The following is a 19311-nucleotide window of genomic DNA, read 5'->3' as shown; positions in this document are numbered from 1 at the left end:
GTGAGAACTCAGAGCAACGCTACTGGAGAATCACTGGTAAAACCCCTAGTGACTGGTTGATAACAGTGTGGATTAACATTTTGTCCACCATCTCCCTGGCCGTGTCTACTACCACAGAAACGTCAAGCAAGCATTTTATTAGGTGACTTTACGGCCTGTACCAAATCAAATCTAATTTTATTGGTCGCATACACATATTTAGCAGATGTTATTGGGGATGTAGAGAAATGCTTGTGTTCCTAGTTCCAACACCACTACTAACCTTGCTGTAGTCGACAAGCTGCTTCTTCAGGTTCTTCTAACAGTGTGTTTTCCACCACTACTAACCTTGTTGTAGTCGACAAGCAGCTTCTTCAGGTTCTTCTAACAGTGTGTTTTCCACCACTACTAACCTTGTTGTAGTCGACAAGCAGCTTCTACTAACAGTGTGTTTTCCACCACTACTAACCTTGTTGTAGTCGACAAGCAGCTTCTTCAGGTTCTTCTAACAGTGTGTTTTCCACCACTACTAACCTTGTTGTAGTCGACAAGCAGCTTCTACTAACAGTGTGTTTTCCACCACTACTAACCTTGTTGTAGTCGACAAGCAGCTTCTACTAACAGTGTGTTTTCCACCACTACTAACCTTGTTGTAGTCGACAAGCAGCTTCTTCAGCTTCTACTAACAGTGTGTTTTCCACCACTACTAACCTTGTTGTAGTCGACAAGCAGCTTCTTCAGGATCTTCCAACAGTGTGTTTTCGACCACCACTAACCTTGTTGTAGTCGACGTGCAGTTTCTCCTGCTCACTCTCCAGCTTGTCTTTCAGGTTCTTCTGTTCAGAGATATTGTCCTGGATCTGAATCATCCTCATGTTCCTCTCTGCATAGCAATAAGGACACCAATCAATAAACCACCATCACAATCTACACACATCAATAGGACCGATCCCAATCTATCTCCATCTATACACGGGAAAAGGCAGACGAGAAACACGGTGTGCCAATCTGATGGGCGATAGCTGGGGGCTGGGGGATGTTGTTCTGATAGGCGATAGCTGGGGGATGTTGTTCTGATGGGCGATAGCTGGGGGATGTTGTTCTGATGGGCGATAGCTGGGGGATGTTGTTCTGATGGGCGATAGCTGGGGGATGTTGTTCTGATGGGCGATAGCTGGGGGATGTTGTTCTGATGGGCGATAGCTGGGGAGTGGGGGATGCTGTCTGATGAGAGATAGCTGGGGGATGTGGTTCTGGTGGGAGATAGCTGGGGGATGTTGTTCTGATGGGCGATAGCTGGGGGATGTTGTTCTGATGGGCGATAGCTGGGGGATGTTGTTCTGATGGGCGATAGCTGGGGATGTTGGGGATGTTGTTCTGATGGGATAGCTGGGGATGTTGTTCTGATGGGCTAGGGGGATGTTGTTCTGATGGGGGCTGGGGATGTTGTTCTGATGGGCTAGGGGGATGTTGTTCTGATGGGCGATAGCTGGGGATGTTGTTCTGATGGGCGATAGCTGTTCTGGGGATGTTGTTCTGATGGGCGATAGCTGGGGGATGTTGTTCTGATGGGCGATAGCTGGGGGATGTTGTTCTGATGGGCGATAGCTGGGGGATGTTGTTCTGATGGGGATAGCTGATAGCTGGGGGATGCTGTCTGATGAGAGATAGCTGGGGGATGTGGTTCTGATGGGAGATAGCTGGGGGATGTGGTTCTGATGGGAGATAGCTGGGGGATGTTGTTCTGATGGGAAATAGCTGGGGGATTTTGTTCTGATGGGCAATAGCTGGGGAGTGGGGGATGCTGTCTGATGAGAGATAGCTGGGGAGTGGAGGATGTTCTTTTGATGGGAGATAGCTGGGGGTGGGGGATGTTCTGATGGGAGATAGCTGGGGGATGTTGTTCTGATGGGAGATAGCTGGGGAGTGGGGGATGCTGTCTGATGGGAGATAGCTGGGGGTGGGGGATGTTCTGATGGGAGATAGCTGGGGAGTGGGGGATGCTGTCTGATGGGGATAGCTGGGGGTGGGGGATGTTCTGATGGGAGATAGCTGGGGGTGGGGGATGCTGTCTGATGGGAGATAGCTGGGGGTGGGGGATGTTGTTCTGATGGGAGATAGCTGGGGAGTGGGGGATGCTGTCTGATGGGAGATAGCTGGGGGTGGGGGATGTTCTGATGGGAGATAGCTGGGGGTGGGGGATGTTCTGATGGGAGATAGCTGGGGGTGGGGGATGTTGTTCTGATGGGAGATAGCTGGGGAGTGGGGGATGCTGTCTGATGGGGGATAGCTGGGGGTGGGGGATGTTCTGATGGGAGATAGCTGGGGAGTGGGGGATGTTGTTCAAGGTTATACACATTTGAACGTACATGTTTACGCACACTCGCAAACACACACACAAAAACGGTCGAGCAAACACATATCTGGCAACGGCATCATCATTCATTTTGGGGGTCTTTATCCAAGGCTACATGCTAAGAGCCTTTCGAACTCTGGCACATCTGTCTTTATTCTGGAAGCATCTGTCTTTAGTAACAACATTGACTAGAATAGTGTATTATGTTGGTAATGTAAGTTTATGTTTCCATTAGTCAGATGGTTTTTGTTTCCCTACTCACCCAGGTAATAGTTGACGAAGTCTGCAGTGAGGGCAGGCTGCTTGTGTTTCCTGCGTCCGTCCACACTTGCGCTGATGTCTGATGTGTCTACAGGGAAGATGTCCGTGCTGAAGAAGGAAAAAGAGATTTGAACCGACAACCCTCTGCTTCCTGGTCCACCTTTCTGACCTCAAAGCCCCTCCCTGACAAGGGGAAAAAGTTGCAGCTCTCACGCATCCAGTTGAAAAAAAATCTTTATTTATCTTTATTGGATTATTTTATTTTATTTTTTAAAGTATCGAGTATGAATTCTAAATTTGGGCTGCACCTCAATTCTTGGTTGCCTGAACACCATATTTTTCCTACAGACATTAACTCCTACCTGATGCCCATGAGCTCGGCCTTCCTCATGAGTTTCCTGATGGCGGAGGCGCTGGAGGTCAGGGGTCGTGGAAGCTTCTCCCGGGGGACCCAGGCCTGGGGCCGAGTGTTACGGGACAGCTCTGCCCTGGCCCGGTACTGCTGCAGCCGGGTGGTGATACGGGCCTGCCAGGGGTTCAACACAACACAAAGAAACACACACTTCATTATCTAATGACAGCCCGGCTATGTCCCAAATGGCACCCTATCCTATATATGGGCCCTGGTCAAAAGTAGTGCTTTATATAGGGAATATGATCCCATTTGGGACCCAGACATTACAACTTACAACCTCCCCAGGTTGTTTCTGCTGTGTTTTCCAACTCACTTGTTCAAATAAAAAAGTCAATCAGTCGAAGACTGTAACTTGCATATAGAACAATTAACTATGAAGGAAACACTGACAAGCATTTCTATTCATGTTCAAAGACAACTTCTGCAGCCCTAACAGGGGCAAGCCAGAGTCTGAGCCAGTCTTGACCTCTCACCTGTGCCTCAGGGGCCAGCTGCTTCTCTTTGTCCTGTAGAGATGCCTTGCAGTAGGACTGGAGCGCCAGGTAGTTCTTCCTCTTCCACTTCCTGTCATAGCGGTCCGCATGCTGCTTACAATACGCAAAGAAGGGATCGGCTATGTCCTGGGGAAACACACACACACACACACACACACACACACACACACACACACACACACACACACACACACACACACACACACACACACACACACACACACACACACACACACACACACACACACACACACACACACACACACACACACACACACACACACACACACACACACACACACGTGTTCAAAACCTGATCGACCACAGGTGAACATCGCTTCTTGTGTATGGCATGTCTTTCAGCACTCTTCAGTCAAGAGATCTGTTTTCCTGTGTAAAATAGTCACTTACAGCGCAGTCGGACCACTTTAATTTTTCCACATTTTGTTATGTTACAGCCTTATTCTAAAATCTATTAAATAGTTTTTTCCCCTCATCAATCTACACATAATACCGAATAATTATTTATTTTTTTGTTCATGTATAATTCTTTAAAAAAAACTAAAATATCACAATTACATAAGTATTCAGGCCCTTTACTCAGTACTTTATTGAAGCACCTTTGGCAGCGATTACAGCCTCAAGTCTTCTTGGGTATGACACTACAAGCTTAGCACACTTGTATTTGGGGAGTTTCTCCCATTCTTCTCTGCAGATCCTATCAAGCTCTGTCAGGTTGGATGGGAAGCGTTGCGACACAGCTATTTTCAGGTCTTGCCAGAGATGTTTGATCGGTTTCAAGTCCGGGCTCTGGCTGAGCCACTCAAGGACATTCAGAGACTTGTCCCAAAGCCAATCCTGTGTTGTCTTGGCTGTGTGCTTAGGGTCGTTGTCCTGTTGGAAGGTGAACCTTCGTCCCAGTCTGAGGTCCTGAGCGCTCTGGAGCAGGTTTTCATCAAGGATCTCTCTGTACTTTACTCTGTTCATCTTTCCCCGATCCTGACTAGTTTCCAAGTCTCTGCCGCTGAAAAACATCCCTACAGCATGATGCTGCCTCCACCATGCTTCACTGTAGGGATGGTGACAGTTTTCCTCCAAATGTGACGCTTGGCATTCAGGCCAAAGAGTTCAATCTTGGTTTCATCAGACCAGAGAATCTTGTTTCTCATGGTCTGAGAGTCCTTTAGGTGCCTTTTGACAAACTCCAAGTGGGCTGTCGTGTCTTTTAGTGAAGAGTGGCTTCCGTCTGGCCACTCTACCATAAAGCCCTGATTGGTGGAGTGCTGCAGAGATGGTTGTCCTTCTGGAAGGTTCTCCCATCTCCACAGAGGAACTCTGGAACTCTGACCGAGTGATCATTGGGTTCTAAGTCACCTCCCTGACCAAGGCCCTTCTCCCGATCTCGATTGCTCAGTTTGGCTGGGCGGCCAGCTGGTGGTTGGTGGTTACAACCTTCTTCCATTTAAAAATGGAGACAACTGTGTTCATGGGGACCTTCATTGCTGCAAATATTTTATGTTACCCTTCCCCAGATCGGTGTCTCGACACAATCCTTTCTCAGAGCTCTACGGACAATTGCTTCGACCTCATGGCTTGGTTTTTGCTCTGACATGCACTGTCAACTGTGGGAACTTAAATAGACAGGTGTGTGCCCTTCCCATGTCCAATCAATTGAATTTACCACAGGTGGACTCCAATCAAGTTGTAGAAACCTCTCAAGGATGATCAATGGAAACAGGATGCACCCGAGCTCTTTTTCGAGTCTCATAGCAAAGGGTCTGAATACTTATGTTAAATACATATTTTTTTTTATTTTTATACATTTGCAAACATTTCTAAAAGCCTGTTTTCTCTTTGTCATTATGGGGTATTTTGTGTAGATTGATGAGGATTTATTTTATTTGATCCATTTTAGAATAAGGCTGTAACAACAAAATGTGGAAAAGGGGAAGGGGTCTGAATACTTTCCGAATGGACTGTATGTAATTCAAAAGAATAATTGTATCATTGTTATGTGAGAAACATAACATGCATTTACTCATGAACTCAAATCCTTCTGTTCACCTGATTTAGAATTCCTCACAATCAAATGTAGACCGCATTATCTTCCAAGAGAATTCTCTTCGATTATAATCACAGCCGTATATATCCCCCCCCCCAAGCAGACACATCGATGGCTCTGAACTAACTTTATTTAACTCTTTACAAACTGGAATCCATTTATCCGGAGGCTGCATTCATTGTAGCTGGGGATTTTAACAAAGCTAATCTGAAAACAAGACTCCCTAAATTTTATCAGCATATCGATTGCGCAACCAGGGGTGGTAAAACCTTGGATCATTGTTACTCTAACTTCCGCGACGCATATAAGGCCCTGCCCCGCCCCCCTTTCGGAAAAGCTGACCACGACTCCATTTTGTTGATCCCTGCCTACAGGCAGAAACTTAAACAAGAGGCTCCCACGCTGAGGTCTGTCCAACGCTGGTCCGACCAAGCTGACTCCACACTCCAAGACTGCTTCCATCACGTGGACTGGGACATGTTTCGTATTGCGTCAGATAAAAATATTGACGAATACGCTGATTCGGTGTGCGAGTTCATTAGAACGTGCGTCGAAGATGTAGTTCCCATAGCAACGATAAAAACATTCCCTAACCAGAAACCGTGGATTGATGGCAGCATTCGCGTGAAACTGAAAGCGCGAACCACTGCTTTTAATCAGGGCAAGGTGTCTGGCAACATGACCGAATAAAAACAGTGCAGCTATTCCCTCCGCAAGGCTATTAAACAAGCTAAGCGTCAGTACAGAGACAAAGTAGAATCTCAATTCAACGGCTCAGACACAAGAGGCATGTGGCAGGGTCTACAGTCAATCACGGACTACAAGAAGAAACCCAGCCCAGTCACGGACCAGGATGTCTTGCTCCCAGACAGACTAAATAACTTTTTTGCCCGCTTTGAGGACAATACAGTGCCACTGACACGGCCTGCAACGAAAACATGCGGTCTCTCCTTCACTGCAGCCGAGGTGAGTAAGACATTTAAACGTGTTAACCCTCGCAGGGCTGCAGGCCCAGATGGCATCCCCAGCCGCGCCCTCAGAGCATGCGCAGACCAGCGTGTTTACGGACATATTCAATCAATCCCTATACCAGTCTGCTGTTCCCACATGGTTCAAGAGGGCCACCATTGTTCCTGTTCCCAAGAAAGCTAAGGTAACTGAGCTAAACGACTACCGCCCCGTAGCACTCACTTCCGTCATCATGAAGTGCTTTGAGAGACTAGTCAAGGACCATATCACCTCCACCCTACCTGACACCCTAGACCCACGCCAATTTGCTTACCGCCCAAATAGGTCCACAGACGATGCAATCTCAACCACACTGCACACTGCCCTAACCCACCTGGACAAGAGGAATACCTATGTGAGAATGCTGTTCATCGACTACAGCTCGGCATTCAACACCATAGTACCCTCCAAGCTCGTCATCAAGCTCGAGACCCTGGGTCTCGACCCCGCCCTGTGCAACTGGGTACTGGACTTCCTGACGGGCCGCCCCCAGGTGGTGAGGGTAGGCAACAACATCTCCTCCCCGCTGATCCTCAACACGGGGGCCCCACAAGGGTGCGTTCTGAGCCCTCTCCTGTACTCCCTGTTCACCCACGACTGCATGGCCATGCACGCCTCCAACTCAATCATCAAGTTTGCGGATGACACAACAGTGGTAGGCTTGATTACCAACAACGACGAGACGGCCTACAAGGAGGAGCTGAGGGCCCTCGGAGTGTGGTGTCAGGAAAATAACCTCACACTCAACGTCAACAAAACTAAGGAGATGATTGTGGACTTCAGGAAACAGCAGAGGGAACACCCCCTTATCCACATCGATGGAACAGTAGTGGAAAGGGTAGCAAGTTTTAAGTTCCTCGGCATACACATCACAGACAAACTGAATTGGTCCACTCACACTGACAGCGTCGTGAAGAAGGCGCAGCAGCGCCTCTTCAACCTCAGGAGGCTGAAGAAATTCGGCTTGTCACCAAAAGCACTCACAAACTTCTACAGATGCACAATCGAGAGCATCCTGGCGGGCTGTATCACCGCCTGGTACGGCAACTGCTCCGCCCTCAACCGTAAGGCTCTCCAGAGGGTAGTGAGGTCTGCACAACGCATCACCGGGGGCAAACTACCTGCCCTCCAGGACACCTACACCACCCGATGTTACAGGAAGGCCATAAAGATCATCAAGGACATCAACCACCCGAACCACTGCCTGTTCACCCCGCTATCATCCAGAAGGCGAGGTCAGTACAGGTGCATCAAAGCTGGGACCGAGAGACTGAAAAACAGCTTCTATCTCAAGGCCATCAGACCAGCCACCACTAACATTGAGTGGCTGCTGCCAACACACTGTCATTGACACTGACCCAACTCCAGCCACTTTAATAATGGGAATTGATGGGAAATGATGTAAATATATCACTAGCCACTTTAAACAATGCTACCTTATATAATGTTACTTACCCTACATTATTCATCTCATATGCATACGTATATACTGTACTCTACATCATCGACTGCATCCTTATGTAATACATGTATCACTAGCCACTTTAACTATGCCACTTTGTTTACTTTGTCTACATACTCATCTCATATGTATATACTGTACTCGATACCATCTACTGTATGCTGCTCTGTACCATCACTCATTCATATATCCTTATGTACATATTCTTTATCCCCTTACACTGTGTATAAGACAGTAGTTTTGGAATTGTTAGTTAGATTACTTGTTGGTTATCACTGCATTGTCGGAACTAGAAGCACAAGCATTTCGCTACACTCGCATTAACATCTGCTAACCATGTGTATGTGACAAATAAAATTTGATTTGATTTGATTCAGAGTGATGAACTGTGCTCAATGCTGAAGTAGAGTGCATCTTATACCTAGAACTGAGTTTAGTGATGGTAATTTTTCTCAGAAATGGTCTTCCAAATTCCAGGTAAGAAAAGAGCGAAGAACAATGAAAGCCTCTACTTCTTAATTATTTTCCATATCCACAACAACCATACAGCTCTCCTACAAGGTCCTACGACCTTTTCTTTCCCCCTGCTCAGTCAGGGAGAAAAAAAAAACACTCAAACTCAACCGTTTTTCCCCCCAGACAGGCAGGCAGCCCCTGGCTCCCCTAGAATCGTTTAGGCTTAAGGTGTTTCGGCAGATTTTATCAGAGGCTTCACCTGTTGATAGGGGCCCTTTGCCACAGCTCAATGGATTAAATGGATAGCGGTGAGTAGGCACTTTCTGGGCCGGGTTTATCAGTACGCCGGCCGCCTTTGTGCCGCAGAAAGAAGTGACGCGAGGTGCATACATCAGCTGCACTGCAGACGGATCCTGAATACCAGCTATAACCAGATCCTTAGAGTGTCATAATTATACAGCCTTCCATGTTTTATTACATTCTCAATATGAGACTCTGCCTATAGCAGGAGGTTGATGAAGGAGCCAGGGCCAGTTTAAGAGACTGTTTTAAAGGACTAGTCGTTTGTAAAATGAATACATTACTGTCTTCTTATCGCAGGGAGTGACCTGAATCCTGCACTAAGAACCCGCCCCCCCCACCACCACCCACATTGTTCAAATGCATTTCAGGGACTGTGAATGAGCTGTGCAAAGCTGTCAAAGGGTGGCTAATTTGAAGAATCTCAAATATATTTAGATTTGTTGAACACTTTTTTGGTTACTACATGATTCCATATGTGTTTTTTCATTGTTCTGATGTCCTCACTATTATAAATAGTAAAAATAAAGAGAAACCCTGGAACGAGTAGCTGTGTCCAAACTTTTGACTTGTACTGTATATATACACAGGGTCACATGATTCATGTCCGGTCTTCTCTCACCTCCTCCGCAGCGGCCTCTGAGAGAAGCCCCTCCCTCTGAGCACAGGTCACATGGAAGTAGGATCGGCACATGCCAGCATCACAGCTGATACACACGCCTGTCCGGGCGAACCGGGCGTCCTCGCAGAAACTGCACTCCTAGACAAAAGAGAAAGCAAAAACATAGGTCAGAAACACCACTTATGAACAAAAGGTCAAAAGAAAATGGAGATCTCAGAAACTGCAGTCAGGGACAAAGGAAAACCTAAAGGTTCAGAAACTACAACATTGACTTCACTCAGTTCTGCTAAAGGGACAAAGTGACCACTTGGAGAAACTTGCATATGCTTTAATTATTCATTTTTATGATAATACACATTTTTCAGCAGCAATTTCTTTTCAGTGTGAAATGCCCCTGGATCATATTTCTAAAAGTCACTCTCTTCAATAAAAGTGTATTCTATTGGCTTAGTGACCCTCAAACAGGGTTTCAGCTAGAATGAATGTCAGAGTGACTGTACACTGATGGATCACTATGTTAAAGTTGGATGTAAAGTGTTGGGACGGTAACCAACCACACGAGTCACTTTATTACTGTCTTAATGTGCTGCTCCTCATAAACCGGACTTATTCATCAACAGACAATGGGAAACCAGAAATCTGAAACACCTTCCTCAGTCTTCCACTCTGACAAAGCATGTTTGAAGTAATACGAATTGATTTTGTTTCATACAATTTACACTGTTTAACAGAATATTTCCATCGCCATCATCTTTATTCTAGAAAACATTTCCTTTGTACTTGCCTTGGCCCCATACTTGGAGTAGTTCATCTCTGTGAGAGTCACTGGTCGTAGTTTATCAATGTCCCCAAACGCTACTCCAGGGACATAGAGCGCACAAACCACATGGACCCATCTAGAAAATACACATGAAAAGAAACAAAGATGCTTCAAATAGCCCCATTGCTGATGTATGTGCCTACTTAACCAATGAAAGCAAAGACCATTATACACATTGAGAGTATACTAAAACAGAGACTGGGTAGTCCACGTGAAGTAATCGCGAGCTTTCTAATGGTCACAATTAAAGTGTTTGAACAGGATCTTCAACACGTACAAATTTGTAACATTGTAAGAATTGGAATGACAGGATTTGTTGTTGTTGCAGGATGTAACATATAATAGAAAATTGATGAATTTTCGGGGACCCGTTTTGGCTCGAGAGCGCTACTTTCAAAGCTACTGGCTGAAATTATACAAAACCTTTATAATGCATTTTTAAAGAGAAGATTGACCCATTTTGAATGGTATGTTAAATGACTTAAATGTAATGTAAATGTAAATGTATGTTATATTTGTGCATCTCTGAGCGAGTTTCTATCTATTCCCTGGGTCATTTCATGTGTATCTGAGCGAGTTTCTATCTATTCCCTGGGTCATTTCATGTGTATCTGAGCGAGTTTCTATCTATTCCCTGGGTCATTTCATGTGTATCTGAGCGAGTTTCTATCTATTCCCTGGGTCATTTCATGTGTATCTGAGCGAGTTTCTATCTATTCCCTGGGTCATTTCATGTGTATCTGAGCGAGTTTCTATCTATTCCCTGGGTCATTTCATGTGTATCTGAGCGAGTTTCTATCTATTCCCTGGGTCATTTCATGTGTATCTGAGCGAGTTTCTATCTATTCCCTGGGTCATTTCATGTGTATCTGAGCGAGTTTCTATCTATTCCCTGGGTCATTTCATGTGTATCTGAGCGAGTTTCTATCTATTCCCTGGGTCATTTCATGTGTATCTGAGCGAGTTTCTATCTATTCCCTGGGTCATTTCATGTGTATCTGAGCGATTTTCTATCTATTCCCTGGGTCATTTCATGTGTATCTGAGCGATTTTCTATCTATTCCCTGGGTCATTTCATGTGTATCTGAGCGATTTTCTATCTATTCCCTGGGTCATTTCATGTGTATCTGAGCGAGTTTCTATCTATTCCCTGGGTCATTTCATGTGTATCTGAGCGATTTTCTATCTATTCCCTGGGTCATTTCATGTGTATCTGAGCGATTTTCTATCTATTCCCTGGGTCATTTCATGTGTATCTGAGCGATTTTCTATCTATTCCCTGGGTCATTTCATGTGTATCTGAGCGAGTTTCTATCTATTCCTGGGTCATTTCAGTGTATCTGAGCGAGTTTCTATCTATTCCTGGGTCATTTCATGTGTATCTGAGCGAGTTTCTATCTATTCCCTGGGTCATTTCATGTGTATCTGAGCGAGTTTCTATCTATTCCCTGGGTCATTTCATGTGTATCTGAGCGAGTTTCTATCTATTCCCTGGGTCATTTCATGTGTATCTGAGCGAGTTTCTATCTATTCCCTGGGTCATTTCATGTGTATCTGAGCGAGTTTCTATCTATTCCCTGGGTCATTTCATGTGTATCTGAGCGAGTTTCTATCTATTCCCTGGGTCATTTCATGTGTATCTGAGCGAGTTTCTATCTATTCCCTGGGTCATTTCATGTGTATCTGAGCGAGTTTCTATCTATTCCCTGGGTCATTTCATGTGTATCTGAGCGAGTTTCTATCTATTCCCTGGGTCATTTCATGTGTATCTGAGCGAGTTTCTATCTATTCCCTGGGTCATTTCATGTGTATCTGAGCGAGTTTCTATCTATTCCCTGGGTCATTTCATGTGTATCTGAGCGAGTTTCTATCTATTCCCTGGGTCATTTCATGTGTATCTGAGCGAGTTTCTATCTATTCCCTGGGTCATTTCATGTGTATCTGAGCGATTGCCGTTCAAGCAGGCTGAAATTCTGCAGGTATGACATCGCATCGTGATAAAGTCTCTCTCACTACACTGGACGTTAATAGGAATATGACTTTTAGATTCATACAGGTCAGATTTCAATACTGGTCAATGTCATAACGCGGGAAGTTGTCTTCTCTCAAATTAGTCATTGATCATATTTTTGTGATATTCCTACCTCAAGAAATGTGTAATTTAAAATAGGGTCGAACACATTTCTCCTATTTGTCTGCCTCATCGGTCCAGGGTGTATTGCATGGTGTCATTGTGAATGTCAGACTCCACTCTGTGAGGCACATCGATCTGCAGGATGAACATGGTGAGATTGTAGACTCCCAAATTGATAGTGCAGTTTGTTCAGCCGATTTTACAGCCAACTAACTTCTTCACATGCTGATATTGACTTTGGTATTATTTTGTGTAGCTACGTTTAGCTAGATAGCTAGCCAGCCCATAGAGAGATCATTGCATTGTGGATGTTGTAGTCGACTTGAGCTGCAACAGATTTCCACAACAATGTTCACGTTGCTAACAACCTTATTATATCGACCAAATGAAATATTTGTTAACAAAAAAATACTGTTCTCAAATATTAGAGTTGTGTAACAATGTAAATAATAGGAATGAGTGCTTTTGGGGGGATTTTTCCTTTAAGTTATATTAGTCAATTTATGCTGACAAAGCTGTATTTAATTAGGCACTGCAAAAGCGTAAAATGTAAAAAACGCAAAATCAGAAAACTTCACTCAGATAATTAACTGAAATGAATCACTTACACACTTAAAAACTTGGACATCTTCAGTAGTTGATTTCAGCAGCCCAAGCCACACTCTCTGACTGAGCATCCGCTTGGTGTGACACAAATTCAAATGCAGACTTTGGGGAAGAGCATCCGAAGTCCAATATAAAGATATCCATCTCCACAGTTTAATTTGCTGTGTTTTTCATGCTCTAGTGAAGTAGTAAATTTGGGTGCAGGCTGGCTGAGGAGCACCATCAGCGATAGCGTGGCTGGAGTCTCCACGCTTCACATAACACTCTCTCTCTCTCTCGCTATCCCTCACTGTCTCTCCTCTCTTTCTCCCCCCATCTTCTCCTCCTTCCCTCACTTGCTTTCTTTCTCCCCTCTCTATTCCTACCCTTCTCTCTTTTTCTTCCAGTCTTTCTCTCCCTCACTTTCGCTCTCCCTTCTCCATCTTCTATACTTCTCCAACTCTGAATGTAGGCATGGAGAGAGGCTTGTCTACAGTAAATGTAGAAATACATGTTAAATAGTTGATTTCCTTTAGTGTAGATTTCCTTTAGTGTAGGTAATTCCTATGGTGTTGATTGCAATTACTACAGTGCACCTGACTGATCCAATGTAATGCTCCGAAACAGGCAAATTAAATCATGTGAAAAATCATAAAATCAGTGTGTCGAATCATGACTAGAGGTTGACCGATTATGATTTTCCAACGCCAATACCGATACCGATTATTGGAGGACCAAAAAAGCAGATACCGATTAATCGATACCGATACCAATTACCGTTTATTTGTAATAATGACAATTACAACTATACTGAATGAAAACTTATTTTTACTTAATATAATACATGAATAAAAACAATTTAGCCTTAAGTAAATAATGAAACATGTTCAATTTGGTTTAAATAATGCAAAAACAAAGTGTTGGAGAAGAAAGTAAAAGTGAGATATGTGCTATGTAAGAAAGCTAACGTTTAAGTTCCTTGCTCAGAAAATGAGAACATACAGTGGGGCAAAAAAGTATTTAGTCAGCCACCAATTGTGCAAGTTCTCCCATTTAAAAAGATGAGAGGCCTGTAATTTTCATCAAAAGTATACTTCAACTATGACAGGCAAAATTAGAAAAAAAATCCAGAAAATCACATTGTAGGATTTTTAATGAATTTATTTGCAAATTATGGTGGAAAATTAGTATTTGGTCACCTACAAACAAGCAAGATTTCTGGCTCTCACAGACCTGTAACAAATTCTTTAAGAGGCTCCTCTGTCCTCCACTCGTTACCTGAATTAATGGCACCTGTTTGAACTTGTTATCAGTATAAAAGACACCTGTCCACAACCTCAAACAGTCACACTCCAAACTCCACTATGGCCAAGACCAAAGAGCTGTCAAAGGACACCAGAAACAAAATTGTAGACCTGCACCAGGCTGGGAAGACTGAATCTGCAATAGATAAGCAGCTTGGTTTGAAGGAGTCAACTGTGGGAGCAATTATTAGGAAATGGAAGACATACAAGACCACTGATAATCTCCCTCGATCTGGGGCTCCACGCAAGATCTCACCCCGTGGGGTCAAAATGATCACAAGAACGGTGAGCAAAAATCCCAGAACCACACGGGGGGACCTAGTGAATGACCTGCAGAGAGCTGGGACCAAAGTAACAAAGCCTACCATCAGTAACACACTACGCCGCCAGGGACTCAAATCCTGCAGTGCCAGACGTGTCCCCCTGCTTAAGCCAGTACATGTCCAGGCCCGTCTGAAGATTGCTAGAGAGCATTTGGATGATCCAGAAGAAGAATGGGAGAATGTCATATGGTCAGATAAAACCGAAATATAACTTTTTGTTAAAAACTCAACTCGTCGTGTTTGGAGGATAAAGAATGCTGAGTTGCATCCAAAGAACATCATATCTACTGTGAAGCATGGGGGTGGAAACATCATGCTTTGGGGCTGTTTTTCTGCAAAGGGACCAGGACGACTGATCTGTGTAAAGGAAAGAATGAATGGGGCCATGTATCGTGAGATTTTGAGTGAAAGCCTCCTTCCATCAGCAAGGGCATTGAAGATGAAACGTGGCTGGGTCTTTCAGCATGACAATGATCCCAAACACACCGCCTGGGCAACGAAGGAGTGGCTTCGTAAGAAGCAATTCAAGGTCCTAGAGTGGCCTAGCCAGTCTCCAGATCTCAACCCCATATAACATTTTTGGAGGGAGTAGAAAGTCCATGTTGCCCAGCACCAGCCCCAAAACATCACTGCTCTAGAGGAGATCTGCATGGAGGAATGGGCCAAAATACCAGCAACAGTGTGTGAAAACCTTGTGAAGACTTACAGAAAACGTTTGACCTCTGTCATTGCCAACAAAGGGTATATAACAAAGTATTGAGATAAGTATTTGGTCAATAACAAAAGTTTATTTTCCACCATAATTTGCAAATAAATTCATTAAAAATCCTACAATGTGATTTCCTGGATTTTTTTTCCCTCATTTTATCTGTCATAGTTGAAGTGTACCTATGATGAAAATTACAGGCCTCGTCTTTTTAAGTGGGAGAACTTGCACAGTTGGTGGCTGACTAAATACTTTTTTGCCCCACTGTATGAAAGCTGGTGGTTCCTTATAACATGAGTCTTCAATATTCCCAGGTAAGAAGTTTTAGGTTGTAGTTATTATAGGAATTATAGGACTATTTCCCTCTATACCATTTGTATTTCATTAACCTTTGACTATTGGATGTTCTTATAGGCACTTTAGTATTGTCAGTGTAACAGTATAGCTTCCGTCCCTCTCCTCGCTCCTCCCTGGGCTCGAACCAGCAACACAACGACAGCCACCATCGAAGCAGCATAACCCATGCAGAGCAAGGGGAACAACTACTAGAAGGCTCAGAGCGAGTGACGTTTGAAACGCTATTATATTAGCGCGCGCTCACTAGCTAGCCATTTCACTTCGGTTACACCAGCCTCATCTCAGGAGTTGATGGCTTGAAGTCATAAACAGCACAATGCTTGATGCACAACGAAGAGCTGCTGACAAAACGCATGAAAGTTGTGTTTGAATGAATGTTTACGCGCCTGCTTCTGCCTACCACCGATTATATGCAACACAGGACATGCTAGATAATATCTAGTAATATCATCAACCATGTGTAGTTAACTAGTGATTATGATTGATTGTTTTTTATAAAGATAAGTTTAATGCTAGCTAGCAACTTACCTTGGCTTACTGCATTCGCATAACAGGCAGTCTCCTTGTGGAGTGCAACGAGAGAGAGGCAGGTCGTTATTGCGTTGGACTAGTTAACTGTACGGTTGCAAGATTGGATCCCCCGAGCTGACGAGGTGAAATTCTGTCGTTATGCCCCTGACCAAGGCAGTTAACCCACCGTTCCTAGGCCGTCATTGAAAGTCATTGAAAGTAAGAATGTGTTCATATATATATATATATGAACACATTCTTACTTTCAATGATATATATATATACATTTTTTTACAAATCGGTGCCCAAAAATACCGATTTCCGATTGTTATGAAAACCTGAAATCGGCCATTCCGATTAAACGGTCAACCTATAATCATGACCCACCTCCCAGCGTCAGTCTCTTTGAAGATCCCGTCCTGATTGGGGCAGAGCTCACAGCTGGGCGTGACGCCGTTCTTGCAAGCGTCGCAGAACCACGGTTCCGTGGAGTTCTCCGAGGCGGAACTCATGATGGAGTCACTCTCCCCGTCCACTCCATAGCAACCTGGAACACATGTAGAATGTCTGTCAATTACATCCATAACGCTGACCGGTAGCTAATACTGGCTAACATATTCCATTAGGTTTTACATTTGCTGTGAACATTGTGTGGTTAGCTAGTATCTAACAGTTCCAACTTTACAGATTTGTATCTATTCTATCATGCAATAGCTCTGACTATCTGAGTAAGGGTTGCAGAATCCATTACCAGTTAGTGGATCCTCTTAAAAAGGTGCAAAAGGCTGTGTTACACCTAGGATTGAGAAGACCAGAGAACAGTGCCCTGACAAGCACACAACATGGTGTCAACTTGATGTTTGCTAGTTTCCCCTCAAACCTCCAGAAAGATTTAGATTTTCTCTTAAACCTTTTGCTCCAGCTTTCTAATGGGGAACATTTGATCATATTATCGAGACCTAAGACTAGAGAAGAGAGAGAAGCCACACGCCACAAGCAAAGCATGTTAATGTTGTATTCTTAATTTTCCAGGGTTGCCAAAACAATTATTTTCGTTGATGCGGTTTCTATGGCTGCTATTACACTGGCCGAACGTGATCCGCACTACCAATGAGGGCAGCAATCAGCCGCTCTGCCTTCCATTGGAGAGATAACGCACTGGCTCCTAATTCAGTCAAACAGCCTCCAGGCTCTCTGAGCTATGGGAGAGACTCACAAATCAAAGGCTCAATGTTGTACATACTCTGTATGCTTGTCACTCTGGACCACACTGGGGAATCAGTCCAGTCTGAAGACCCACTGGCGGCAAACATCCAGAAGCCACACCAGACGGCAATGTTTATTCAGTTGTGTGTCTGTTTTTTTTCTTTCTCTCAGTGCGTAGATGTCCTCTATAGGTGCTCTCTGATTGTGTCCATTTGTTCTGCATCACAGGGAATAGACAGGCTAGAGTGGATTGAAGGGATGTTCGTCGGCGTAGAAAATGGGGGGGTATATATAGTGTACTGTTGTATCCTGCAGGTTTATTTACGACCAGGTAATTGGCTTCAAGCTGAGAGGAAGTCCAAGTCAGAATGACATTAATCAAGTCAGGATTACATCATTCAAGCACTGATTATTTCAATAGGGCAATTAGTACACAGCTGGAGCTTCACCCTGACCTCCAAACCACGATCTCTGCCTCACATTTAACTACAACAAGAAAACAAAAACCATTTCCTTCTGTCTCGATGTGTGTCAGGACAAGAGGTTAAGTCCCCAGGTGCTCCAATATAGCTCAAGGTTTACTTTCTTAAAGAAAATATATTTCTGAAAATACTGCTGGCAACAGTTGTCCTTAATAGTGATTGGTGCTTTTAAATCAAAGAAACCGGGTTGTGAACGAACACCACGCTGGTTTTACCGACTTACGGCTGAACCGTCGCCACAAATCTCCGATGTTCCTTTTGAACCGAGATACAAAGCTGGAAGCACTAAGCCATGGGGTGCTGGCTAATGTGAGCTAAGCTGACCAAAAGTGATGACTACGGGATAGCTTTATAATCCTCCAAGTGAAGATTATCCTTGTCAGAAATGACGAGCTTGGCAGTTAAAGAGGGTATAGGGGGCAGGGGTAGTGTATAGTGTCTACTAAATCAAGATGTACTTTTAACTGTATCAATCTTTAACAGTGAAAGAAAGGTCTATTTAGGTATATGGTGTTAACATATACAGGTGTGAATATGAGTGTGTGTGTGTGTGTGTGTGTGTGTGTGTGTGTGTGTGTGTGTGTGTGTGTGTGTGTGGTTCTGAATCTCCATCTGTTCTAATATGAAGATGAGGGAGGAAGTGTTGGACTATCTCTCTTCTTCCCAGGATCAAAGGAGAAGTAATGGGCACACCTCATACTGGTGAGAGAGCAATCAGTTATTTTGACAGTGCATAGATGGGTTCCCATTTTCATGTTGGCAGCGATGTCACACTAATCATCTCTGTACGGTTCTCAACACACCCAACATAATGTCCATCTCTGCCTCCTTCTGAGTGTGAGGTGGGGAGAGTACACACAAACACACCTGTCAGAGCAGTGCCATTAAAGGGGAATTCAGTTCATTATTATGTATGCTGCTCCAGTGCTACCTGTTCCATCATTACATCCATCATTACACATCCCATTTAGATTTCAAATGCAAATTAATTCAGATGGAAGTGGAACAAATCAATATTCCTCATGTCTATTACGGAATACACAAATATCTCAAGTCCAACAGTCAATATTTTGAGAAAAATACATAACCGCGGTGTTCTCTTCCTACATGCAGTTCAGTTTTAATCAATTCAATAAACCATTAGGCTAGGTAAAAACAGGTTTGAAATATATACGCTTTTTGTGATTTAACTCATGTGGTTTTACTCACATTTACTCTAATCTCTATCTCCAGTTGAATCTATTCATCTCACTCTGTGGCTGCCTATCAAAATATTTATTTTTCTCCCACCGAAAAAAATAAAAAACCAGCATGTTCAAGATGGATGCTCTTAGATTAGTTCAATTCAATTTGTTCATGAATGGTAACACTTTCCATTCCAAGATTAAGTGGACCTATTCAAAAACACTCATATAAGCAGAGCCGGTGTGCAAAATGGGGCTTCAGAGACAACACACACAACTCTGATC

The 19311-nt window shown here is 44.0% G+C and overlaps 1 protein-coding gene across 7 annotated transcripts in view; it reads right to left on the bottom strand.

The window, feature by feature from the left end:
* Nucleotides 1-19311, bottom strand: part of LOC118397660 (PHD finger protein 14) — a 116490-nt gene that overhangs the window by 84005 nt on the left and 13174 nt on the right. For 6 of the 7 annotated variants that reach the window (XR_008070792.1, XR_008070794.1, XR_008070793.1 and 3 more), the window contains exons 6-12: nt 16542-16701; nt 10200-10311; nt 9416-9553; nt 3486-3631; nt 2959-3135; nt 2598-2704; nt 756-862 (exon numbers count right to left, since the gene is read on the bottom strand). Coding sequence is in view for 4 of the 7 variants with exons in the window: in XM_052470110.1 (XP_052326070.1) it covers nt 756-862; nt 2598-2704; nt 2959-3135; nt 3486-3631; nt 9416-9553; nt 10200-10311; nt 16542-16701 (947 nt within the window). In the remaining 3 variants the exon portion in view is untranslated. Of the gene's footprint in view, nt 1-755; nt 863-2597; nt 2705-2958; nt 3136-3484; nt 3632-9415; nt 9554-10199; nt 10312-16541; nt 16702-19311 lie in introns of all 7 variants that reach the window. The other variant, XM_052470111.1, reaches the window with a different exon arrangement.

The sequence above is a fragment of the Oncorhynchus keta genome, chromosome 19 (assembly GCF_023373465.1).
Source record: "Oncorhynchus keta strain PuntledgeMale-10-30-2019 chromosome 19, Oket_V2, whole genome shotgun sequence".
NCBI lineage: Eukaryota > Metazoa > Chordata > Actinopteri > Salmoniformes > Salmonidae > Oncorhynchus > Oncorhynchus keta.
This window is presented reverse-complemented; position numbering and strand designations above follow the sequence as displayed.